Below are 27,285 nucleotides of genomic sequence, written 5' to 3'. Positions count from 1 at the left end.
GTGTGCTGCACTTCAAAATGGCGGTAAGGGTGCTTTACCTAAAGCCCATTCAACAACAGCTGGTTAAGTTGCCCCTGCCACCATTTTGAAGTGCAGGGATGCTTAATACATGTGAAGCAGAGGCTGCTGGAGCATGCTAATTAGCAGAATTGATTAAATGAGTCTGCTTTGTTGCTTGCTGATTAGCATGCATTGGAGTACATGTCCAGCATGTGTATAGGTGTCGCTAGAGCCTACCCTGAAATCTTATGAGCAGTGATTTCAGAATTCATTCTCCAGCTGGAAAGTATGTAATATATCTGTTGCTCCAGTCTGCTGGCCCTGCTTCCATGAGTAGGCAGAAATTTGGACATGTGTAACACTTACACTCTCAAGAACTAAGTTCTTGTATGGTTTGATACTTCATTGTTCCCTTGGTCAGAGCAGAGACACAATGTAATGTTGCCTGTTCATACCTACTAGTTTAAAGAACTGTAATACTTTTTTTGGTTGGATGAGTCACCATGCACAGAAGTTGCATTAAAAAATATTGCTACTCTCATTTGGGTCAGCATAACTGATTTATTTTGTTTGGTTGGTTTGAAAGAGACAGTGAACTAAGGCTCTTACAGGCAAGGGACCCTCTCTTTAAAAACATGACTATTGTCACTTAGGACAAAGAGTAGAGTACCACACTTGGATATGACTGCTGCTGTACTCCTCTGTATGCTAATAAGAAAGGGCCTTCAGCTATAGGAAATGGAAGTGGGAATATCTGGTGTCACAGGAACCACCACAATGTGCAACTTGATCAGGAAACAGACTTTTCGCGGCTAAGTGGTAGGTAGGTATAAATATAATGTAATATAATACATTAATATAATGTATAAAATTACTGCAGTCCCCAGTGTTGAAGTGGGATGGACCACTGCCTGGTTCTGTACCATTAGGAAAAGAAGAAAATTTATATATACATTTCTTATTTCTGACATGGACACTTATTCTGTTTCCACTTGTGCAATATGTAAGACTGATTTTCAGTTGAACCACAGAAAGAAAGGCCATTTACCAATGGAATTAATTCTAACTAGTTCTAGGCTTTATTCTATACTTGACATGGTGACATAAAACCTTTTGGAAACACTGTAGTAATTTTCAGAGCTGCGAGGGTTTATGCTGGAGGTTGGTAAAGTTTTTCAGCAGGGGGGCCAGAATGACCCAGCTCAGGCTGGAGGTGGATGGACATTTGGGCCCAACCACTACTCTTCCCCATTGCTCAGCTCCAGTATGGCATGGCAAAAGCCCTCTCATCTGCCACATGGAGCAGGCAGAACTTCCTCTCCGTCAGAGCCCCAGGTGGCTGACTGTGGCATGGCACAGGGAGACCCTCCTGTCACTGAATGCTGCCATAGCCATGGCTCCATGGGCTGAACCCAAGGGCTTTGCAAGCCATATCCAGTTTGCGGGACATAGGCTGCTGACCTCTGATTGATGCTATTAAGAGAGGTAACACTTTTTGGAGGTCCAATTTGGAAGGTATGCTTGCTGGTTGGGAATAAACTACAGACATGCTCTAATTGGGGTAAAAATTCTGCTCCTTTTGCTGTTACATAGTCTATTTATTTTAGATAAACAAGACTCTTAGCCTCCATTTTTACATCAATTCTAGCATGACATTTAATGAACTACACATTGGGATGCAATGAAATCCGTTACCCAACAAACTGAAAATATCTATTTGGTTCTTTTTTCTTTAGGCTGATTCTCATCCTGAAAAAACATCAACAAACCCAAGAGTAACTATCACCAGCCCACAAGAAAGTGAAAAAAATGAACAAACCAATGAATATGCTGCTGTGGCATAGACATGAAAAAGTAGATTAGCAGAAAATGAAGGATTGTAATATTTGAAATTGAAAGCATGTTATTATCTGTTACTGATAATTTATAGTGTGAAGATATAGTTGAGTACCACCTATTGAGTCTTGAAACGGTATTGCCATATAGAGTGACATAGATAACAAACATGAATGTTTATTAAAAAGAAGATTGAATTATTTTCTCAAGATGTGACTTTCAGATAGATTTTAGGGGAAAATATAAGGGGTTTGTTTAGCAATGCAATACATAAATGAACTATTTCTTCTGTGTTATGAGATGATAAATAGTAATAGAATCAACTCTGTGGCATTGTTCCAATGTGCTCAAAAAACATAAGTTAGACTTCAGAATTTTTCAACAGATTTGTCTAGAAAAGATAAATATTTTTGTGACTCTTTCATTTGTGTAACATTTTTCCTAGATTAATAAGCTGCTAAAAATATTACATGTTCTTTGTTTCCAAGTATATGTTTTAGAGCTAATGGATTAGACTCTCTACTCCATGGACTTATACCCAGCTAGAACTGGTGCAGTACAATGGAGAGTCTGTCCCAATGTCACTGGACAGTGGCTTTCCATTGCATTCATTTAGGAGCAGTAGGGAAGACTGTATTAATGCAAAGCATGTATTTAGCACCATAAATATATGTTGTACAGTTTTAATCTAATGCTACAGCTTGTTTGCTGCTCTGAGAATCCTTATTGATTTTTCCAGGTGAACCAAGGTATAAGGATCCACATATGTGGAGAAATTTGCAGGATTTGGGCTGTTGAGGAAGACTGTTTCTCTCAGAAACGTACTGATTTATTTGCTTTTCAAAATTTGGTAATGTATCTATCAAAATGCTAAATTTATATGATACTATCGGTTAAGAAACCAAAATAGCAGGTAGATAGAAGTGCAGTTAGTTTGGACTAATTTTATAAAGACTGGATTTTGATTGGTTTGAAATTCAACCAATAAGAAACTAATTTATCACTGAAAACAATAACCCATATCCTCAGTTGGTGTAGATCAGCATAGTGCCATTGAAGTCAATGGAGCCATATGAGTTTACACACCACTTGAGGGTCTTGCTCACCAGTTTTGCACACAACTCTCTGCTAGGTGTTCTGTATATGGCAGTTCTTAATGACAACAAAGTTAATTTCACCACTTCTAATTAGCTGCTTCCTGATAGGCTGTGAGTTCATTTGCATTAGTAAATGAAGCCTTCGTCTAGAATGTGGTAGCCTGGATGACATTGACTCTATCACCCCTTTAGAGCCAAGCCTTGACCAATGCTGCCAGTAAGTAGCAAGTCATAAGCATAGGGTTATTCTCTGATCTTGTGTATAAATCATTTTATTGTACAAAAGCAAGTGGGACTTTTAGGTCTTGCTTAGGAGTAGCTTATTTTATTGTTTATGCTAGAAAACTGTTACTATGAAAGACTTAGTATCATTTTTATTGATGATAAAAAAATACTAAATTCATGAAAAATTGCAAGAAATGTTTTTGAAAAATGTGAAAAATCACTTATAATTGGAAACCACAAATTTCTCCAGCCACTATTTTTCTTTTAATTTATTGTTTTATGTATTGGATAACACTTTGTAACAATCTGTCTCATTCTGTAAAAGTCAGTGTCTCCCACGCTGAAAATGTTCTTCTCCACGTTAGTGGGAATAACAATCTTCATCCTTTTTTGTTCTTGCTTTGTTTTTTAAAGACTCTTCTTTTAAGATTTCAGAGCCTGATATTTGAAAGGTAAAATTGAAATTTGTTTTTTTTAAATTAGTCAATTATAAATATTTGACAGTATACCATCAACTTTTATTTAAGATTTAATTTACTACATTTCATGAGGGAATATTCAATTTTTAAATAAAATTTTCTGTCTGTTATCTGCAAAACATCTTTGGATGCTTTTCTATAAAGTTGCAACAGAGTTTTTTAGAAAATAGGAGCATAAGCATTTTCAGTATGTTATGTCTTGCAGTGACATGTAGTATCATTACAAATATGAGTGTTGGTACCAGGCACTCTTGTGTTATTTCAAATAGAGAGGTTTAGCTTGCTGGGACGCAGGTAGTGCTGATGACTTCCCAGTAAAACTGAAACAAAAAGCATTGCAACTGTGTATGAGGCCCTGACAACAGATTTTCTGCTTGCTTGGTATGTTTACTGGCTTATGCAAGTTATGAGTATGCATTATTTTACTAACTTCAAATGCAGAAATTAGAGGTTTTAAAAAGAATTTGCTTGTAAGGAGAAAGATTCTAAATTTGATTTTGGATCACAAGGAGCTTGATCATTTAACCCAATCTTTGGAGGATTGATTTTAAGTCTGACAACCTAGCACAGCCTATACATGTGCTCTAAAGTGTTTCTATTAGAATGTGTTGGAGCAGACAGACAGCTGGAGCGTTCTAATTACAATGCTCCCGTGTGCTGCCATGTCGCATGTATTCCTCATCCCACATTTCAAAATAGCAGTGGGGAGCTTTAACTAAAGCTAGTCGAACAGGCTTTAAAGCACCCAGTGTGGCCATTTTGAACTGTGGGACACTAAACACATGAGACACTTTGGTGTTTTAGTTAGTGGCTCCCAAAAGCTGCTCAAATTAAAATGCCCTTCCCCCACCACCCAGGAGCACATGTATAGGCACCCCTAGTGATTACAATGCAAGCAATATGATCCTACAGTTTTTACATTGTACAGAAGTCAAATTCTGTGGGCCTGTTTCTGTAGATGTAGAAGACAATGTGGTGCTCTGATAGGGTGTGTGTGTATGTACACACATACATAAACACGTGTGTATATACACATACATACATACACACGTGTGCATATTCTAACCAGTTCTAGGCTTTATTTCATACTTGACATGTTGAACCTAAAACCTTTTGTAAACACTGTAGTAATTTTCAGAGCTGTGAGGGTTTATGCTGGAGGTTGGTAAAGCTTTCCAGCAGGGAAGCCAGAATGACCCAGCTCACGCACACAAGCACGCATGCACACTGTATTTATGGTGTGCAAATACAAATATATAGTGTAGTTGCATACATTTATAATGTATTTACATATTATAATATTTGAAAATGACTTAACATTGTGTATTTTCATTTTTGGATGTTTGTCTTGAGACACCATGCTGAGACTTAATGCTGATCCTCTGTCTTCTGACACATGGGTCCGTTTAAGGTATTTCAGTTTAGGCACCATAAATGTATGTATCCAAAATTGATGATCCATTTGAAAATCTTGGCTTTTAGGAGAAGAGGCATTTTCTCAGGATTATAGTACACAAATTAAGAATGGACTTGTTTATATGTGTGTTCTTCACCATTGGCATTCAACCAGTAATAAGAGTAACTTTATCTCTTCACTGGTGCTATCCAAGGAAATGATCAAAATCCCTGTATATCTTTCTAATTTGTAAACATTTTGTGGAGTTACAGTGGGAGATTAAGTTTCCAGTTCAGCAACTCACTTAAGCATATGCTTAAATCCCCTCAGATTACAGCAGACACTTAAAATTAAACTCAGACCTAAATGCTTTGATGAAGTAGGTGCAAAATCAAATTACAATATATCTCAAGTGAAGTGAAGACAAAAGTGAAAAAATTGTTTTAAAAATCCCATCTAAAATAGGAGTAAGTAATTTAGCTGTTAATAAATCACTCCAAAATATCAGAAGGTACAAAACAGAGTGGTGCCTATTGGTATTTTGAATAACTGTCTTAGAGTTATATTGAAGTAACCTATAAAGATTACCTAAAACTAAATAAAGTATCTTGAGGAAGAATAGATTTGCTAAAATTATTTTATTATAAAGCAGCTTATTTTTTTAAACCACAAATGCAATAATTCACAAGAGGACTTGTGATTTACCCTTATAGTTGGGTGAGTTGTACGCACAGCTAAGCTGTACTAGAATATCCCATTATTTTTGTTACCCACTGCCTCGCCATGATTTGTTCCATCCACTTGTGTCCTGATGTTTAGATTATAAGCTTCGTGAGGAAGAGACTGCATTTACCGTATGTGTGTCTGCTGTGGAGAGCAACAGCCCTAGACTCTACAGCAATAGTAATAACATGAGCAATTCCCCAGGGATAATATTCTTAGAAAACATAATTCTGTGTGGTCAAAACTCTTCCCTTTACCTTCTAGCCAAAAACACTCTGGACATGCCAGTATACAGTAAGCCATTCACTTAAGGATTGTTATTTATGGCTCTGTGTGTGCATGTGCTTGTGCACGCACGTGTGAAAACATGTGCACAATGATAGGTAGGATATTACTGGCTTCTTGTGATAGCTTATATTTATAATGCAGGACACCCTTAGAACCAGTAATATCTTACCCACTGAAAAGAGACTGCATGTGGGGTTTTTTTTGTTTTTGTTTTAAGTAAAACATATGCTTAAGCATTTTGCTGCACTAAGGTAGAACATTTAAAACACTTATCTGGGTGCTGGTGAGAACAGCAGCCTACAGCTAGCTGTAAATCTGCCAGGAGCTGAGGAGCTCAGGAAAAAAAAAAAGTGATTAGTTTGGAATATTCAGGTAAGAGATCAGCCCCTCTGCACAGAGCAGGGGGTGGGCAGTACTGACTGGGTCACAAGGGCTGGCTTGCTGTCAGTAGAAGGTTGCCAATTCCTGATATCCTTCATCAGATGCTGTCAGATACCATCTGAAGAAGTAGGTTGTTAACTATGAAAGCTCATGTCTCCCTCAGTCAGTTAGTGTCTAAGGGCTTTTTTATACATGCTCTGGGAGGTGGGAGTGGGTGGTGCTTTAATTAGTGAGCCATGCTAATTAAAAGCACCCAATCATCACATGTATAGTATCCCTGCACTGGAAAAATGGTGGTGGGGTGCTCTGAGCCCTAGCCCCACTGAAGACATTGTTACAATTGCGGTTAACTTCACTAGAGCCAAAGTTGCAGTCAGGATATATGATTCATGAACCCACTCAACCACGAATTCAGAAGGTGCCCACTGCCCATATGGTCCCTAGCTTAGCATAAATGAGAGAGGTTCATGCCTTATAATATATATCAATTACATGCCGTTTCATTATGGCGATTTGTTTGTTTTAGTGGACAGTTAAAGGCACTATCATTATTCTTCCAGTTCACATTAGTTAATCTTTATGAGCATTAGTGATTCTCAGTTGGAAAATAGAACATGAACCTTTTCTCAAGAATCTCACCTGTATGTAACCTTAGTCCTGCACAAGTAATTGGTAACTCGGAGTGAGGGAAAGGGAGATCAAGCTCATAATTTGAGCTGCCTACTTGGAATATTATTTCAAGATATTTGTGTTTTCCAAACCCTGAAGTGAGACAAAAGAAAATGCTACCCAAGATGAAAACTCTCTCCTTACTATCAAACCAAAGTAGCTGGTCTGGGTATTGATTCCTTCCATTTGCCTCATTCTCAGCTTCCATCCTAGTGATACGCCTATATGGGATGCTCATGCAGAACTAGGCCATGGGCTGCACAGATAATTATAGGTAGTTTTCAACATTATTTTTTCTTTTCCCCCACTCTTCCTGTTCAAAATGAGTGATATCAGCAACAGCTCACAAATAAACAACCTAAAGAAGAAGGCTAAGTTTCCCCTCACAGAAGACAGGCTAGCCCAATAATATGCTTGGTAGCAAACTATGGTAGCTGGAAGAATTCAGTCATAATTGCAGTGGTGTCAAAGGCATGGCTTAACATATCCAAAGCATAATTTCCAGCTGGGATCTACCTGATTTCCTTTCTGTCCAAAGAGGAGAAATAAAAGGAACGTTTATCCTGTCACAATCCTTGCCACAAACTCATATGGTTACATTATTTTTTTAAAGAAAAAGCATTAAAGAAAATATACTTTGCAAAACTACTATGTAAATCAAACACTATATTGTAAAATGATAGAATGCTTTTGGTAACAAAACACCTATTTATTTATAAAGAGAATCTATGCCTTCATTTATCTCTGTGTGTTTTTTTTCCCCTTACCTTGTTGTAGACCTAGCTTTTTGAAAGAGACTTTAAAAGTAAAAAAGATTGACTTCCTTAAGTCTTATCAGATTTTAGCAGAGGAAAGAAACCAGAAAGATGCCTGTATATAAACCCTTTGTCTGTGCATGTAATCAGTGAATTCTGACTCATTGCAGTCAATTGGATTATTTTTGGGAATTGTGTTCATAAGTGTAGATCCTTAGTGGAGGTTGTCTTCTGAAGACTGGATTTGGGAAAGTGAAAACTGACATGGATGCAATAAGTAAGAGCAGTGACCTTATAAATTGAGAAATAATTTTCCTTTCACTGACCTTTGGCACAAACAGTTCAGCAGTAGTTAAAGTCTACCTACTCAAACCTTTAGAATCAAGCCAAGTCGTCATGACACTGAGAGGTCAAAGTTCCAACAAAAGGCTTGTAAAATTCTAAGAAAATTACATCTCTAAAAACAGATTACATGATTTTCAACTCTTAGTAGCATAGAGAGATTTCTTACTCTTCTCCCAGTCCCTATAATACATAATACAGGGAGAGTTCAACTTTCAAATATGAAAACAAACGTTATTCCTCTTTCACAAGCAGTTCCACTTTGCAGAAATTTAAAAGATGGTTGGAAGTTAATACCTTCAGCTTTTATACAAAAATTGTACAGGGATAAATCCTGATAGGATAGCAAAAGGACTGACCTTTCACTGTTGCTTTTAAAATTAAGGTTAAAAAAGAGAAGATTATTCAGATAAAACAGTGACATTCAAAAAACTTAACGACATTTTTTGAAATGGTCACATGAAATAAGCATTGCCTACATTATATCCACAGCTGAGTAAGATGATCCAGTCACAACATTGTCTACTGATCCAGTTAAAGCATGGTTAACATTTGGACTATGGTAGGATCTGGTTGTGTTGTAGGCTGCGGTTTACGTTGATTATGGGGATACAGCTGAGTCCCATTCCCACTTTTCATTTTGACGCTTTTGCAACCCCATCACCTGACTTGGTTTGGTTGTAGCACATATAGTTCAATATGTGTTCAATATCACAGGATGAACTGAATCTGGTTAAGGCTTTGATTTTCTTCTTGGAGCAGGTAACTGAAGACTGTAAGCAAGGGTGAGGGAAGGATTCTAAAACCCTTCTGCTCAGCTGGAGACAGACTTTAGGGAGGGTTTTGGGTAAGGAGAATGATCCGTGTGAGCAAGAGCTTGTTGGCAAAGCTGTCTAGGGAGAAGCTGAAGATGCATGTTCTAGGGTGAGGATTAAGCCCTAGGAAACAAACAAATCAATGTAGAAGATGGCCCCTAAGGAAGAATAAAGTGATGTAGGAAGCTGGAGTGAATGCCTCTCAGATTGCAGCAATTATTTTCCCAGTTCCTTTATGGGAGCAGATATTTCCAGAAAACAGAGCCTGTACTCTCTAGGTGGGAAATTCTTGGTGGAAGAGACTGACATCTTCCTTCCTTGAAGCTTCAGTCATAAATTTCTGTTGGGCATTACCCCCACCCCTTGCCCAGCTGGTGAAATGAATAGGAGGAGCTGTTCATCCTCCTATAGTGTATGACTGCTGTGTAGATATGCGGTAGTAATTCTAACTTGTTGGAGTTGCTTCCAACAAATTGGGTTCACAGGAGACCTGATGTGAATGCAATTTTTCCTCATAATAGAGAAAGGAATGGAAGAAGTCTATTGCTATCTTTTCTGTGTGTCTTACAAGCCAGGACCTGGCACACTACAGCCAAAAAGATTTGTTTCCAATGATCTTTATCATACAGAGTTAGAAATAGTTTTATTATAGAAGAGATTATAACTTCAGGACTGTCAACCTCTTCGGTGCTCCCAGTTGGCAATCTTGTCCTAAAAAAAGCACATCTGATTCTCACAGGTGGCATCTTGTGAGTGGAGGCAGCCATCTGTTAGTGGCACAGTGCCAAGTAACATCGATTAAAGCCTTTCCCCAGGATGTAGCACTCTCAAATGTGAATTCTGGTGGTCAACCTCGACAACACAGTGGGGGATAGCTTTTTTTTTCCCCTCAAGTGCTGCTCTGCAAAAGGTTCAGTGCTGGTACCATGTGCATCCTCTTTCACTTGCTAATGTCTGTTCACACTTGGGTGCACTAACAAACAAAGCTCTAGCTTCACTCTGCCTGTTTAACTGCAGCGTGAGCCCTCAAACAATAAAAAAGATATCAGCAAGTCTTTCAGGTGCAAAGCTGGGGGAGGGGAGAGAAGATGAGGTCTGGTTCAGTTTCAGAAATGATTTGGATGCTTCCCCACCATGAGCTGCCACCCTTCTGAAAGCCTGTTGCCCCTAAGGCAAATGGAGAGCCCCCTTTTCCCAAGCATGCTTCTTAAAGCTCTGAAATAGAACAAAGCTCCAATACAGGAATCACAAACTAGAACTTTTACAGGTGTGCCTAGCACTAACACATGTGTTCAGGTGTCCTGTGGTCCAGATTGAGAATAGCTGACCTGATTGGGGTGAATTCATTCCATTGCAAGCTTCCAGGCAGGGAGATGAAAGCTGGATGCTTAGTGGGGAAGTCAGAGACCTCTGCTACAGCTTGCTAACTATGCACCTGTACAGAACATGAGGCACCTACACTATTATTGGTAGATAAAGCAGGAAATGTGAGAAAGTCCAGATCATGTTACTTAAATCAGTTTGTAGTAGGAGCTGCTTTTTGGTGTCTTCAAGTGGAGAACACAATGATTTTGCTGGAGGGGGGATTGGGATTTTCAAAAGCATTCAAAGGACTTGAAGTATGGTCCACACTGCAGTCTCACAGTGTGACTACAGTTACCTTGGGTACCTTGATACTGCAGCATGAGGTCCACCTCAAACTGCTTATGTCAGGGATGGGCAATTATTTTGGGCAGAGGGCTGTTTTCTGAGTTTTGGCAAGCCATCGTGGGCTGCATGACAGGCAACCCAGGGCAGATGAATATTCATTTTCTAAATTTTTTTAGGGGCCCTGTGGGCCAGATACAATGGCCTGGCAGGCCACATCTGGCCCCTGGGCTGCATTTTGCCCACCCCTGGCTTATGTGTTTATCCTGGGTTTGAAATGGACTTTTTTTCAGCTCATGTTGTAGCTGCTGCTGCAGTTTCACTGTTGAAGGTGCCAGAGCAAGGTTCCCTGTAACTAGCTTTGTCATGCCAACTTTGGACAACATCTCCTTTGTTGTCCTACCTTTCTCTTGAATTCAGCCTAATTCTCCTGGGCTTCTTTGAGAAGTCCAGCCTAGTGGTTCCTGTTTTATCATTTGTTTATTGTCAGAAGATACTGAAACCCATGCAGCAAGCTAATCAGCCCTGTGCAAGATGGGCTGTAGTATACAGTGCATATCTCCATTTCTTTAGGGCAGAGGAAAGTTGATAGAGCCAGGGGGACTTTCAGCTTGGAACCAGACAGAGTGTTCATTTGCTGTGGGATGAACCCATCTCTAAGCAGACTGGGTGATGTGAACCTCTACCAGCTCCTGCTGAGCAATAACTATGCCTGGGCCAGGAGTGGTGACTTCTGGAAAGTCACCACTGAAAGTAATATATATAATTAGTGCAGGGACTAAGGACACAGAGAGAATCCAAACTTGTAAACATCTAGGCTTCTTCATCTGGCAGAATTATCTGCCTCTGTCACATAGCCAACTGTCAGGATGCTTCCACAGGCCCAAGTTTCTCCCTGCTCTTCTGCTGCTTGTCTCAAGGAACATGTGCCCCTGATATAGCTCCTTTTCCTTGCAAGCCTTAGTTCCACCTGCCATCACATCAGACCTTGCAGCTGCAGCAGGGAAATCTTTGCTGGTTCCAGGAGTCTCCCTCTTGCATTGTACAATATTATGGGTCTCCTCCTCCAAAAAGAGGTAAGCCTAGAATATCAGTTATCCTGAAATCACACTTTATCACAGGCAATTAATAAGGCAACAACATAGCAAAAGATAGGAGAGAGAAATCTGTGCAAGAAAAAATAACTGTACAATTTGAGGGCAGAGTTGCATACAAAAATACAGCTGATCAAACTCCTATCCTCTTGTCTGACTATGAAGATATCCTTTTGAGAGCCTTGTTAGCATTTCCAGAGACCAGCCTTCTTGCTGACTCTAACCAGCCTCCACAGTTAGGAACCAAGATTCACCCTCAAGATATGGGAGGATCCAAAGACCACTTCTTGCCAACAGACATCTCCTAAGTACCTTTAAGCAACAGCAATCTTTACTGTACTATTCATTTTTCAGAGTCCTCCAGATGTTTCTTCCTGCCTGGGGAATCTCAAATTCCCCCAGATAATGACCTTTCCCCCTTAAATGTCCTTGTTATTGTGTATGACTAATACTTTTCACTCCAACCTGATCAATATTTTGGGTGCTCACCCTAGATACTAGTTGCATCCCTTTTTCAATAGCCCTTTAGTCCAAGCACCGGCTTTTTCTGACAATTGCTCTTCTTGGAATGCAATTGGCCACCTTCACTAGCATCACGGAAAGTGGAGTAGAATGAGCTGCCTTGTTCTGAAATCTGGAGTCAGCACAGAATAGACAGTTATTTACTGGTACCCCAATGGGAGAACACATAGGCATCTTTAATTTAGTTTGTCACAGACCCATCACCAAAACAGGAATGATTTACGGGGATCAGTGTATCATACAGAGGTACTTGTCCAGAGTTTGATTTAATACCCTCATGTGTTAGCTTTTGAAAGCTAACAATAAGCAGTGTCCATTTTTATCCCTGTAAAGATTGTGTTATTTTTTATGTAGGCTTGCAATTTTTGTAACACAGGCTATAGTCTTTTGATTAAGCTAACCAGATCACAAAGGTGATTTTTTTTCTCTAGCTAATTGCTGTTTGCCTGTCTGAGGAGCTATGGCATACAGGGAGAAGGCAAAACACTTTACTAATCAGTTTGCAGTGTTTAAAATGATCTCCCCTTCTCTAATTACAAAAGAATCATCCCTGTAATAAAGTGCCAGTTTATTGAAACATGGAGCCTTTAAAATGGTCATGTGGGTTATTTGTAGCTAGGTTTGTTTAATTTCTTTGTGCTGATGTTTGTTTATGAATATACTCAAATGGGAAAGATTATTTCCAAAACAGTTGTCTCTTTAAATGACCTGATGCGGAACTAAGCCTCACTCTAGTTAACATATGCAGCAGTCTATTAATGTAATAAATGAGAAGTGAGAGTCCTCTCTTCTCTGAACCAGCCCTGACAGGAAAGGCATGAAGGCACAGATGTGGAGTTTATGCAGGTAGCTGAAAGCCCCATGAAGGGTATGTGTGGTCTCTCAGTGTTTTAACTGGGGGACATACCTTTGGCTTACAGAACACCTTATTTTTGGCAATGTCACCAAAAGGACAAACTGCAATAAAGACAAAGTGGCAGAACTCAAAACTCAGTTCACTCCACCTTAGAAAAGAGCTGGCTCTGAGAATCTATTAAGAGAACAACAGTCTACTATTTTATGTACTATTGCTCTTGGCTACTAATGAGGTGTGGTGAACAGAAAGAGAGCCTTTTGAACCCTGTCTCTGGAGACCAAGGACATCTTGTTCTCTTGAAGGCTGTGGTAACTCTGATTCAGGAAATGCTGGACTTGTCTGTTGTACATTGACAAGGTGACCTGCTAACACTGTATGGGCTTACACTCTAATACCTTTATTTTACTGAGTTGTTCTTGCTGTTGCCAAGTGATACAGAAGAGACCCTGAAATGCTTCTAGCTTTGATTCTTGCAGTCTGCTGTAGTTCTGCTTCCATATCTCAGGACTAATTTTCCCCCTGCCTCCCCTGCAACTTTTTGACATACTGAATAAGAAGGTATTCTAACCCTACTTTCAGCTTGGCCATACTGGGCTTTCCTCCCACCAAAGGCCATAGGATCCATCTTCTTCATCTCCTCTGTCTTAGCTATTTCTGTGTGCGACTTCATGTTTTCAAACACACATGATTACAAATCTAATATGTGAAAATGTCATGCCAGGGCTATATCATAAATAGTGAATGAATCTGCTGACATTCAGCTGGGGAGGAGAGGCTATTTATGTTCCTCTGCCAGTACCCTGTGCTTCACTCCGCAATGGGAATAAAAGGCAAGTAGAAGTGTCAGCAGAGGCTGTGGCAGAAGGTGAGGAGGAAATACTGATGCTGAAGTGAAGCAATCACTATGCAGTGCAGTAGGGGAAAATGGCATAAACTTCATGAGAGTGTATCCATCAAAGTGGACATGACAAAACCAATGGTTGCCAATCACAACTGGAAAATCTGATTTCTTCCATGATGATTTCAGAGAGAATGGATTTATGGTAAAGCAGTTTTTGTTGTAATTGCAAGTCTAATAAGGATGAAAGAAAAATAAAAACCATTTACAGTATGTGTAAGGATTTGATAGATGACAATTAGGTGAGGTGGTATCTCAAGGTTTTAAAAGAGACAATCCATTAACATCTTATTTGTGAAAGCGACAGCATCCATTCTTTGTATTGGAAAGTGTTTCTTGAATTTTGAAAGTCTGAGTTGGGAGGAGAGGGTGTTAGACATATGATATAGTTGTCTAGTGGACTATGTAAGATGAGGGAACAGTGGGAATGATAGCAAGCCAGAAATGTGGTCGAGGTCTTACTTGCTTCTGTGGGCTTCTGTGCTAGGTAACTTATGGAACAGACTGATTCATCACCAGGGTTCAAATCAGCATCTAAAGTGCTTGAGGTCTGGGCTACCTGAGTAAGTGGTAGACATGATAGGCTGTTGTTTCCATATGAGCCTGCTGTTATGGAAGCACAGGATGCGAGTGGATTTCACAACTGCTTATTTGATTGAAGAAGAATGTTGAGACTTATTTTTGGCTTAATCCTTGGCTTTAGAGGCATGTGCACTGTAGGGGTTACAGATCATTCTGCCACTTCTTCCACAACTGACTGTCATTGTTCCTTACCTCCATTCATGTCTTTCTTTTCCCCTCCACCCCACTTCCATCTTCTTTCCTAGCTCCTATCTCTCTCAACCTATTCCTGTGCTCCTCCCACTTCTGCATATGACTCCCATGTTTCCTCCTCCTCTGTCTTTTCTCAGCTCATAGTAGTGTAATGACTCATGCTTATTACAGTGTCAAAATATATTAAACCAAAGAAGGGGTTATAGGGCCATATAGTAGAGCACTTGGTTTGTTTCATCCAATCACAAACAACTGGGTCATCTCATCTCCCAGGCAAAGATGTCACCAGAGAAATCATTTCATGTGTTTTTAAAATGAGTTGTAGCTTTTATTCACTTCTAGAAAATGGGTAAATGGATATAGTTTTTTTCCATGAAATTGGATTTATTCTTTTACTTCAAATGCAGCATTCAGCAAAATATAAGTGGAGAGATGGGAATAACTGAGAGAGATTGGAGTGATCATTTTAATTTCATCCAGTGATCTACACTGCAAGACCTGAAATGTCACACTGTCACTATGCACAATCTTTAATTAAACTTTGCATTGAAAAGGTCAGAGTGGTCTGTCTTCCTGCTGCCTACACACTAATAGCCTGACAGCAGTAGAGAAAAGCATTCTAAAGAAGGCTCCTTCTGTCTTGAAAATAGTTAACAACCTACCTTATTTTGTCTTTGGGATATAATGCATGCAATACACAACAAGCAACTGTGAATGATGCAGCTATATTTCTATTTTGGTGCTACTGCACACTACATGAGCAATTGCCAGACCTCGCTCCCTGCGATGAGAGCACTTGCTGTCTCTACTTATTTTTAACCAGTACAGTGCATGTGATTTCCACCCCCACAATCTTCTTCTCCTCCTCCCCCCATCTTTTTTTTTTTTAAATACGAGTTGTACTATGCTCACTAAGCCATGGGTGTGAGGCAGTTGCCAAATAGACACAGAATTTATTTCATTTCAGTCTCCGACTTTTGGATGCAAGGTATGTTATTATTATCCTTCTTTTATAGTCTTAATCCTTGGGCATTTCAAAATTTGTGTCACTAAAGAAATCAATCTCTCTGTGCTCACTTTTGTAGAATTAAGAACATTGTACTCAATGCTCTCAACCTCCTACAATAACGATTCCAGATTTGCTATTAGAAACACACAAAGAAACCCTCCTCCTAACTTCTGTACTTCTTAAAGTCCATAAAAGTTTTCAAAGGCCCAGAGCTCTTGAACCATCAAGGCAGGGAGAACAGTCACTCACAGATTTCTGCTTTTTTGGTAAAACAGAATATATTTTTGTGAGCCTGCCTCAAGGTCATTGACATCAGATCCCATGCTCCATCTTGGCCCTGTGATTGAAATTGATTCTTTTTCTGCACCGCTTCTATTGTCAAAGTGCTTGTGGATTCCCGTGTGCCAAGCAACTAAGCAGTGTCATTTTCTCATACACCTTTGAAATAGAAGTTCTGAAGTCCTAAAAAAAAATGACAAGTTGAAAGGACTGACCAGGGAGATCACACTTTTTTTTGTGTGTGAGATTAGTTCATATATATCTTTTTTTTTATTTAATCCATTCAAAAATAGACAGAACTATAAGGTGGCACATGTTGTCAGAGAATACAAAGTTCACATCTTTGTACACTTTAATTCATGGTTTAAGCCAGTGATACAATTGCCTCATTTGAAGGGGAGGGGAAAAAAGTAGTTGGGTAAGTGTCTACATAAAGGTATTCTGACTACAGATAGATTTCTCTATTGTCTATAAAAATATAACAATAACATTTTAAAATATTTTAATGGGTATATTAAAAGGTCAATGAATGGGATTCAGGTGAGACAGAATGCTATGAATTAACAATTTCACTGTAAACCACAGTTGATGATTTCCTTCCTCATAAGGCCCAAATGTGTATCTGTGTCTTTCTGAGTTTTAAAAAAATATATGACAAAGACTAGTAAGGGATGTGACACTTAGCAGCAGCTGAGGATACGGGGCATTCTTCTTAAATGAAAATTATTTTGCACCTTCTATTTTTTAAGATAAAGTTTTCTGATGGAAAAAGATGGTGTAATGGCAGGTCTGTGTGGATTGGCAGTACACTTAGGTCTAAAAATGTCAGTTTCCCTTATGGATAGGGTGTTAGGAATTAAGACAAAAGTCAAAACATAGGCAGTCTAGTGTCCTGTGTATATACCTATTTGCACTACTATTTTTATAAGGACCACGGACAAGGACAAGACTATCAGTCCGAATCCAGAAGAGGATTAGACTCCCTTTGCAGCAGGACTGGAGAGTTAAGGAACAAGAAGCCAGACAACATTATAATATTAAAAATGACCAGAAAAAAAATCCCCAAAGCTTTAAAACAAAGCATATTTTAAGGTTTCCAAGGTACAGTTGGTCTAAATGTGCTCGGTGTTCTCAAACTACACAATCTGATAAATTAAACCTGCTTGATTGTGTTTTTCTGTGTGGTCATCTGTTTAACACAGATAAACACTTTTAAAATACAGAATTCATATCTGAACACTTAAATCCACTGCTCAAAGCATTAATCGTCCAACTTCATTCTTTTGCCAATTCTAAATTTCTGTTGGATAAAGTTTCCAATCAGCATCTTTCTTATAGAGCAGAGCACTTTCTGCTGTGCTGTAAACACAAAAATCAGATGCTCACACAAGCTGACTTTTTCAAATTAAGTGATTTATAAATTAAAAAGGAAAATGTCAGGTTTCAGATAAAGGTTGGATGTTCTGAACTTTGGACAAAGTGACAGGTATCTTTGAGTCTCCTGGCATTGGTGCTTTTGTGACTGGGTGTGCATGGGCTTTTCTATCTGCTATTCTCTCTTTAAACCTTTGCTGAAGGTACTTTTCTTCTTTGGAGTAATTCTTTGCAAATGCAGACATCAGCAGACATGCTGCCATCGTGGTCCCTCCAATACAAAATAAAATTGCTCCTGCTAGCTTACATATGTCAAGAGAACCATTAAATTGAATAGCATGGGTATCTACAACAACAAAATCTTCTGCCCCAAGAGCTTCAATTTTTGGTGGCACAAGAAAACCCACCATCAGAACTGTTAGCCCTATCAGCATAAGAACTGTCCCGGAGATGAGTCCGACCTGGAAAACAAGCAGGTTTAAAAATTAATATTATTTCACAGTTTATCTCATTTAATATGATGACATATACAGCTAATATTTTCAATGCATGCAAAGTATTTGGCAAGCTAACCAGCAGGCAGGCAGACCTTTTCTTTTAGGTCCCTTATAACTTGACTCATAGAACTAAAATGTGTAGCTGTTATAGCAGTATTTGAATTGCTTCTACAATGGCTATTAAAGTAAATGCATATATGGCAGTTTCTAAGAAAAAGAAATATATTACATACTGTAAAGCGTGTGTTGTATCTTGCTCTACACATAAAATAACCTATTACTGTGATGCTATAAAAACTTTGTCATAGTGGAAGTATTTTGGCACCCAAAGTCTCTTCACTCAGTTTTTACAAATAAACTACATTGTATATTGTTCTGTATGTGATACTTACTGGCTCCGGTCCATGAGACATCTCTCTCACAGAGGTTAATTTACATGGCTTATTTACAACCCACTGCTAATCTTTCTGTCAAATTTAAATTATAAATGCAAAACTTGATTTCTCCATAGGATTCCAAAGTTTTTTAGTAACCCAGGCCCTTATCACTTCATGATAGTTTGATCATACATTCCTGTGTAGGTTGTTACCATGAATGTCAATGGCAGCTATGCACTGAATATCAAGAACAATACATTTATTTATACATTTCAGTTATGGCCAGGATGTCTTTAAGTGATTAGTCATTCAATATTTTGATGCCCAATTGTAAATACATTAGATGCACCTCATTTTCATAGTGTCGATGCTCAAGAACTTGAGAAAATTGGTTTCTGTCATGTACTGCAAGTCAAGCAGCCAAGATTACTAGTTACTTTTGAAAACCTTGACCTATGTTTTTGTACAGTTTTGGATACTTCCTTCCTCCCCTCCCCCCCACTCCCTGTTGGGCAATGGATGGTACCTTCCAGAATGCAGAGCTCCACCTGCTGGGCGATCTCTGGATCTGAAAATCATCCTCATCCTCCCAAATGGAAGCTGTGCAATCCTCATAGAACTGGTGCAGGTAGGATCGAACTCCATAGCGATGGTAACCTCCCTCTGCACTACCTTGTGCTTGCTTGGACCCACAGATGTCTGCATACGAGCTCATTCTTCTTTCCTGCAAAGGGATTCCACATCAGTCATTACCAAACAGTACTGCTCCAAGTACTCTGCTGGGATGAATTCCTGAAGACCCCAACTAAGGGCTTTACTCTGGCCAAGCATTCACTCCTGGGTTTTCAGATCCCTTTGCAGTTCATAGATAGATATTGACAGTACTGCTGCACCGCAGAGATGCAACTGAGTGTTTCTTGTGGCATTCCTAGAACCAGAAATTCACAGTTCAAAGGGAAATTACTTAAATTCAGGATGGGGAGTCATCACTATCACCCTCCAGCTCCAACCCAAACACTATTGCCTCTGCTAGCCATAGTTTGTTAGTTACATGCACCATTTCAGAACATCACAGAAACTTTTGGATGTCTATCTTGTTTGATTCTGTTAAAAAAGTTTTAATAATGGGATAATATGCAACTGTAATGTGTAATTATGGAGGATCTGATAATGAAGTTTAGCCTTAAACAATTTTGATTCTGAGGGAAAAAAAACCCTCTGATTTCCTCACAAGATTTGTTTGCCTCTGACCATCAAAAAGAAAACTGATTAGGAACCAACTTGAAAGTGACTAATTTATTTTAACTCAACACACTGAGGAAAATGGGAACATTAAAACCTGTGGAATAAGTCACAGCCGCACTAAAATCAATGCCAAAGTGACCATCAACTTGAATAAGGTTAGGATTTCACTTACTGTGAAAAAATACATACAGGGTTCCTAATTCTTTCCTTTCTAATGGAAGTATTAACACAAAAAAGCACACATTTTATTTTTTAATCATGCAGGCCACCTGTGAACACACTTATAAAACCAGAACTTCAAATGGTTTAGTTAGGAGGTACACAAGTGTTATTCAAAGACTTGTTTCAACTATATCTCTCTGAAATACTTCTAAAGTGTTGTCTATTTAAAGGTACATTAATATCTTTTTATGGATTGAGCATGATCAGAAGGCAGCAGCTTTAAGTAACATAATTGACTTCCTGTATCAGGGAAACAATGTAACTTAGCAAGGAAACAATGCTTTAAAATGCTTGTTGTAGGTTAGGTTCTCAACAGAAAGCCTCTTTTAAACAAAACTTCCTTCCATGGGCATCTAGTGCTTTTCCATTTCAGGAACTACAACAAGTGATGACAAATACATGGGCATTTATACATGTGCTCTGGGGGGGAGAGGAGGGCACTTTAATTAGAGTGTATGGGTGTCCCCACACTGAAAAATGGTGGGGGGGCTTTAGTTAAAGCACACCCACCAACATTTTTCAGCATGGGGATGCTGATGCATGGGGATACTGGAGCGTGGTAATTACCACACTCCATCCAACTCTGTTAATTGAGTCTGCTCCAGCACACTTTAAATGCACCATAATCGGAGCAGCCTTGATGCAGGTCTATAGGTACCCCATGGGATATCTCTGACTACAGACTACTTCCTTTACACACCTTAAAGGAGATGGGCAAATACTGTAGCATTCCTATAAACAATGAAAAATCTAAAGTACGGTCATTAGATGGCAGACTGAGGTTCTTGGCAGTGGTCATGGCAGCAGTCTTTAAGTTCCTTGGAATCTGGTTGGTTCTGTGGGTAAATGATGGAGAATATTTTGCTCTCTTTCCATGAATTGTCAATAGTATATGTTTTGTATTTCCTAGCTATTTCATAATTGCAGCAAGAGAAATTCAGGTTGGACATTAAGATGAATTTTCTCACTATGAGGGTAATTCAATATTGGAACAGGCCATTCAGAGAAGTTGTGGACTCTATCTTTGGAGTCTTTAAGATCAGGTTAGACAAACACTTGACTGGGATGGTTTAGTTAGGAATGATCTCACCTTGGCCAGCTGGTTAGACTAGATGGTCTCCCTTGTAACTCTACTATTCTATGATAATCCTTCCATTAGAATACAGAATTTCTGTATCATGATCTGTGGAAAGGCCTTTTGGGCTGGTTAAATTAGTCTGTGAAGCTTCACTCTTCCTTGGTTACATTGCTTCTAATACTTGAGCTAGCTCAGTTGAAACTAATTAAGGTACCTCTATGCTGCAGACAAGATGGTAACTTCTTCTAAAGGCAATGGCCAAATTATGGCCTAACAGATCAGGTACAATGCCCATGAGATTAACAAGGCTATACAAGTTCCTGCCTGAGATTTAGAGCCTGCCCTTCTTTCCCATTGGACTCCATGTTTTCTACTTTGTGCTCAGTATGCTTGTTCTCTCCTCTCAAGATGTTTCCAAGTCAAGAAAAAGCTGGTCTCACTTTTCTGATCTGTGGACTGGTTAGAACAGCACAACCTCCCCGCCTTGATAGGTTTCAACGTGGGCACTCCCCTTCTTAGCTACAAAGGTAAAATGTGTGTTGATTTCTCTCATGAAAGTAGCAATTAAGCTGGAGGGAGCCCCAGAAAGCACAGACAATCCTGCATACTTTTGGAGGTTTATACCCTACCTGTCTGAACAAGAACAACTTAGGACCTACATTGTCTTGCTTGAAATGCACAGAGCAAATTAGACAGCATATGGGAGGATTATTCTTCTCTTCCTGAAAATATAACTGGTAAGAAGATCTTATTACAGGTATTATTGACAACTTGTAAAGCTGTAAAACATTATTAGGTAGGCCTTGCACACACAGGATAACTTGCATGTCACAAACCTTGACATTTTCCACTAACACGGAATATTTTTTTATTGCCATTTGCTGCAAGCTTTTTTGTTGTGCTATAAACTTTAATCTTTATATGTTCTCAAGCAAAAGTGACACAAGTGTCAAATTATAGGGTTAACCACTGTAGAAAAAAATTCTTAAACAACGTTTTTTAATAAACAGAATATTTTTATAGTCTATTTGTTGTTCAGTGTCTGAACAGTGCTGTTTGTTCCTTTGGAAACTTGTCTGCTGTTTTTATTCCTTACCTAAAAATCAAGGTCATGTCTTTTTTATAATCACAGCCATATACCCAGCAACTAGCTAGCTGTAATCTTGACACAGGACAATGATTCCAAACATCTTTTCCCCCACAAGTCATCCTCCCTGCTTCAACCCCAAAAATCCTGTAAAGATATTCCTTTGTAAAGAAGAAAAGGGAGGGTACAAGTACAGAAAGCAGCATTCTCCAAAGTCATGAAATAACTGTAGAAACAATAATTTGCTTATTAATAAAGGTTTTCCATCAGGAGACAGCAAAAGGCTTCAGTAATGACAGAAGAGGAGCAAAACTATATGCAATAAAAATAAGAATGCGCTTAATAGTTTGATAGCTTCAGGTGTTTTAAAATGCCTCTCAAACACTAAATTAGCTCAGTCATAACCTGTGTGGTAGAAAACTGTGCCATGCCTATTCTACAGTTAAATGAAATGAGTCAGACAAAAATCAAATGACATGAATAAAACCATATAAGAAGCTAGCAGTAGACTCAGGAATCATGGCTGCTAAGCCTATGTATCAGGCAGGTTATTTTGCTAGACTTGCTATAACTATGGTTAATAATTTCCATAACTTTCTTATTTGCATAGCTTTGTCATACCTAGGTCCATATTGCTATAACCTGCTTTAGACATACAATACTATAATAATAGCAGCTTATTATCCATATACCTCAAAGTGCCCTGTAAACATTAACCACACTTAATTGATAAGGAAAACTAAAGGGACTGGTCTGTCCTACAGTGGATCACTTACAGTACAGGAAACAGGCAGCTACTCTCCTGAATCTCTATCCACCTATTTGCAGGGTAACACTGCTTCTTTCAATAAATTATTGATGCTTGGTTCTCTATTGGCTTGCAGCTTGTGTAATCATCTTCATCAGTGCATAATGAGATGAGTAGGGAAAGCATTTTCCTCCCACTTTTCACAGGTGTAAATGACTTACTAGACCAAGGCAGCAGTCAGGCCTAATGAGCTGGATTCACTGGTATATTGCAATTGCCCTGTGCCTAGCAAAGCAGCCATACAAGTTGGTTAAGCAGCTCTAAACTTGGCTTTGGTCACTGGAATGACTTGAAACTAATGAAGCATATCAATGGATCTGCCCCAATATCTGCAGTTTACTACATTCAGTTCAAGAGAATGAAATGGAAGAGGAAGTGGACTTAGATTAGTTATGTCAAATTAATTATGCACCACTTGGGGAAAAAAAAAAATCCCTCATGGTTGCATTTGTTGTAACCACATTGCCTATTAGTCGAGACAGGTATGGTATCATTTGTTGTTTTCAGTTCTTGAAAGGGAATTGGCCCAAGAGAAATCGCACATTCTGGAATTATTTATTTTTTCCATGGATTTTTGTGCTTGAAAAAGCTTAAAAATTGGATTTTTTTTTTATAACAGAAAAGCTTAAAATTTTCAGAAAAGGCTTAGCAGACAAAAACCAAGCGTGATCTTTTTGTTAGAGTCTAATGAGATGTGACAGAAGGTAGAGTGGAAATGTACCTCGTACACTTATTTACTTAGTAATATCTTGTTCATAAGATTTCATGAACAAGATATTACTTCATCAGATGCTGATCTTCAAGGGGCATCTCTACACTGCCTTCTGCCTGTCTTCAGACAAACATGGCTAACTACCTCTCAGCTGTGACAGATTAGATTATCAACTCATATATCCCTTTTTGAAATGCGGCAGGGAAGGGAACTGATTAAGTGTAGCCAGTGCTACTAGCTGCTTTCAAGAAGACATTTTTAATCTGTACTTCACAAATGCATACACATACACAATTAACTTGCAACCTGTTGGAAAAACTATATAGAATTCTGCCTCTTTTGTTGAAGATTCTGTCAAGCTGTAGGCTCAAAAAGGTTTCACCTTCCTGATGGTTTGGAGCAGAGTGACATTCTGGCCTAAGTCACCTGGTCTTCTGACAATGATGGCTTCTGCCTTGTAGTCTGGACAGATCATCTTTCTGGTGAGAAACTAATACGTAGTTGGGTATCCTTTGCTAAAATGGATTATTGATTTAACATGAGCATTGGGCCTGAACTTGAAACTTGTATCTGCTCCACAGAAAGTGCTTGCTTTTTTTTTTTTTAGGTTTTATACTTAAACCAATACAGGTATTACAATCCCCTCGAAATATGGTAATGTATGATCAGATCACTGCCTTAGAACATGCAGCTGCATAGTAGCAATCCCTAGCAACTTTAGTTTCCATGGTAAAAGCTTTCCTGTGTTTACTTCAAGGTTTATTACAGAGGCAGTGGTGGTGTGATCAGTTTTGTGAATAGATGGATATAATGTGGAGTCTACTTCAGGGGAAAAAAACCCAACTGAATGAATTCTCAAATTGCTTTGTAATGTATTAATTTTTTTATTGAAGTATTAAAAATGATTACATGTTAGAACATTGCATTTGAAAGATATGCCAAGCAAAACAAAGAAAACAAAAAGGCAGTGATGCTGTCAACACATGCACACACAACTATGAATCTGAAAAACATAAAACACAGTCTAAGAGAGGTTCTTATGGTTGAAGTCTGCTCCCCCATCCTCATGATGATATACACTGTGACCTTTCTATTTATAAAAGGATTGTTTTTTCCCATTTTACTTACAGAAAGAGAGCCCAGAAGCAGTAGATATTAGAGAAAATAAAACAGACACTGAATAACATTTAATGGGACAGTCTTTTTGCTGCTTAAAATTTATATCATTATCCATTATTTTCTAAGGCTAGAAGCATGCTAAATATGATTTGTACTCCAATATGGTGAAGGGGGGAGTTCTTCCACTGACTTAAGAGGATATGGATCTTGTCTTCAGTGTAAAAGCCTTCTGAGGAGTTGGTTGGGAATTGTTCTATGACCTGGATAAGGGAGTATGATATTTCAGGGCACCTCATTACCCTTCTATGTAGACAACTTTGGTCTCTACTTTATGCATGGGGAAGAAAGCAGCAGTTATTTCTCATTTTATGAATACACAGGGAAATGAGCACCTTAATTCAACTCGGACAATGCAGAGGAGAAAGTAAAGTAAAGCAAGGAAAAAGTAGCTATGCAAATTCTTCCATTCATTGGACAAGGAGGAAGCAGAGACCATCTTGTAACTATGCCCAGATCAATGCAACTGCAAGGTGCCCTTTCCTGAGGGCTCCTCATAACTCCCCAGTCTTGTGCTCAGTGCCTTGGTGAGTAATGAGGTTATTGTGCAAAATCCTGCAAATTAAAATCTAATGCTGTCCCTTTTGCTCTGCTTACATGCTTTTAGGAATAACTGAGCAAGGTTAGGCTCACTTCTGATGTCTTAAAGAAGGTTAAAGCTGACCCCCCAGCATTGTCTCAATGCCTTCCTTTCCATTCTATCCTCCAGGAACAGCTATGTTAGTGGAACACAACCCCCTTCCCCATCCCATCCAGCTGCTGGACCCCTCCCCCTTCATCTCCCCAGCAAGGACACGGCGGTCGTGGGTTTTTAAAGAAGAAGCGATGGCTGTCGCCTTCTCCCCTCCCATCCTGCAAAGAGGGGTGATCAGGTGCCGGGGGCCGGGACGCTCCTGAGCCAGGTCTGGGGCCTCGTTTTTGATGCCTGATCCGCTGCCGGGAAGGAAAGCAAAGCCCTCCCTTGAGCAGCCTCCTCCGAAGAGGCTGAGCTCCGTGAGCCTCTCCCAGACCAGCGAGCCCCTGACTTCCCGGCCCTGCCCTGGCGGGGCCTCCGCGCGGGCGCTGTCCGCGGTGCTGAAGCCCGGCCCCGGCCGCTGGAGCTCCCGGGCAGCCGGGCCCGCGGCGGGCGCTGTCCGCGGTGCTGAAGCCCGGCCCCGGCCCGGAGCAGCCGGGCTCCGCGGGAGCCATTCACCTGCCTGCCTCGGCCAGGCTAATCTGAGCCGCTTCTCCCCAGCAAAACACGGCTCCCTGTCTTGTCCCCCTCCCATCGCTGCCGGTCTCCCCGAGCAGCCGCAGCCCCTGTGCTGGAGCAGGGAAGGCTGCGATCTCCCTGCACCCGGGGAAGGACTGGGGCTCGTGGGCAAGGGAAGCCGGGTCCTGCCCAATCCCCACAGAGCAAAGGGACTCGGTTACCTGCTCCTCCTCCTCCTCCTCCTCCTCCCGCGCCTCCCCGCCGGCCGAGCCCAGGCAGCTGGGCTAGCTGCGGCTCTCTCGCTCCGGTCCCATCTCCGCTCTGAGCCACTCCAGCCCCCCACACCACGTATGCCTCAGCCCGGGGCCAGGCTCGCCCTGTGCCTGCGCACTGAGCAGCAGCCGCCGCCTCCTCCCGTCACCCCTGCAGCAGAGGCTGGCTGCTGCCTGTTGCTTGTGCCTGGCTTCTCACTGCACTTCCCAGGGCTTTACACAGCCTCTGTGGGGACAAAGGGGGGACGGGGGGGACGGGACACACAGCATATGTGCCTTGGCCTCTCGAGGCCATGCCGGAAGGGACAGTCAGTCAGGGAGACTTGCTTGCCCCCAGGTCACAAAATAGAAGCCTCGCTTCAGGCTGCGTTATGAACCTAGAGCTCCCTTGGGTGCTGACACTGGCTGCATTTCTTCCTGGCAGGGCTGTCTCCCTCTTCTCTGAAGCACTGGGGCCACAGCAGTGCTTGGGCCATGTCCTGGCCTTAAAAGTACAACAAACTTCAAATAAATAAACAAGAAAAGGACATTAGGGAACACTCACCGAGCCTTAGCACCAGTGGGTCTCCAGGGACTCGAGCAAGGTGCTATGGACACCCGATACGGCTCACAAAGGCTTTGTTAGATGTGGCACTTTCAGGCGCTCAAATGTTGGTGGATATTAGTGCCAGCTCCGGTTTGGAGCACGTAAGGCCAGTAGGGGACTTGAAGGACTAAAAGGTAAGGATCTCCCTCCTCTCCTCTCCCTTTCTAGGAGTCCTCCCTGACCCCTGGGGCTTTCTCTTTTCCTTCCCTGCCCCCAGGGTTCCCCCCACTTCTCAGGGTTCCCTGCTGCCCTGACCTGCCTGCTCTATGCCTAGGGCTCCCCTCCTGCATCTTGGGGTCTGCCCCGGATCCCCCACCCTGGGGCTCTCCTCCTGCCCCTCTGGATTTCCCCCTTCCCCCTCATGGCCAACCTGCATCCCTTGGGTCCCCCAGCTTACTTGTGGCCACCTGCCCAGTCCACAGAGAGGCAGTGGTGGTGATGGCAGCTGTAGCCAGGAATGTAGGTTCCCTTTCCCTGCCTGCTCCCCTGGGACAGTGTCAGGTAAGCTGGGATTGGGGAAGTGAGCAAGGATCTGGGTGCTGGGGGGAGGTGGGGGATTGAGGGTTTGATCTGG

General features: G+C 40.5%; 2 protein-coding genes and 1 long non-coding RNA gene across 9 annotated transcripts in view; 1 reads left to right on the top strand and 2 right to left on the bottom strand.

The window, feature by feature from the left end:
• Positions 1-2,258, top strand: part of DCDC2 (doublecortin domain containing 2) — an 89,306-nt gene extending 87,048 nt beyond the window's left edge. For all 4 annotated transcript variants that reach the window (XM_019544196.1, XM_019544204.1, XM_019544210.1 and 1 more), the window contains one exon: positions 1,737-2,258. In XM_019544196.1, the coding sequence (XP_019399741.1) occupies positions 1,737-1,844 (108 nt within the window). In that variant the 3' untranslated portion in view covers positions 1,845-2,258. The remainder of the gene's footprint in view (positions 1-1,736) is intronic.
• LOC109316294 lies at positions 1,061-6,657 on the bottom strand. 2 transcript variants are annotated; one of them, XR_002102798.1, is made up of 2 exons: positions 4,672-6,657; positions 1,061-1,207 (listed from the first exon to the last, which is right to left on the bottom strand). It is a non-coding gene; the product is annotated as an uncharacterized LOC109316294 (long non-coding RNA). The 2 variants fall into 2 exon arrangements; XR_002102799.1 differs by having other exon boundaries at positions 4,676-4,687.
• Positions 6,658-15,686: 9,029 nt separating this feature from the next.
• Positions 15,687-26,216, bottom strand: NRSN1 (neurensin 1). 3 transcript variants are annotated; one of them, XM_019544168.1, is made up of 4 exons: positions 22,742-22,839; positions 20,501-20,636; positions 18,860-19,057; positions 15,687-17,920 (listed from the first exon to the last, which is right to left on the bottom strand). In XM_019544168.1, the coding sequence occupies exons 2-4, from the start codon at positions 20,597-20,599 to the stop codon at positions 17,522-17,524; spliced, it is 696 nt and encodes a 231-aa protein (XP_019399713.1). In that variant the 5' UTR covers positions 20,600-20,636; positions 22,742-22,839; the 3' UTR covers positions 15,687-17,521. The 3 variants fall into 3 exon arrangements, with proteins under 3 accessions (XP_019399713.1, XP_019399721.1, XP_019399729.1); XM_019544176.1 differs by lacking the exons at positions 20,501-20,636; positions 22,742-22,839 and adding an exon at positions 26,075-26,216; XM_019544184.1 differs by lacking the exon at positions 20,501-20,636.
• Positions 26,217-27,285: the final 1,069 nt, after the last annotated feature.

Source organism: Crocodylus porosus, unplaced genomic scaffold (genome assembly GCF_001723895.1).
Source record: "Crocodylus porosus isolate Cpor-Errol unplaced genomic scaffold, CroPor_comp1, whole genome shotgun sequence".
Lineage (NCBI taxonomy): Eukaryota > Metazoa > Chordata > Crocodylia > Crocodylidae > Crocodylus > Crocodylus porosus.
Note: the sequence above shows the minus strand (reverse complement) of the source record. Positions and strands in the feature narration are given on the sequence as shown.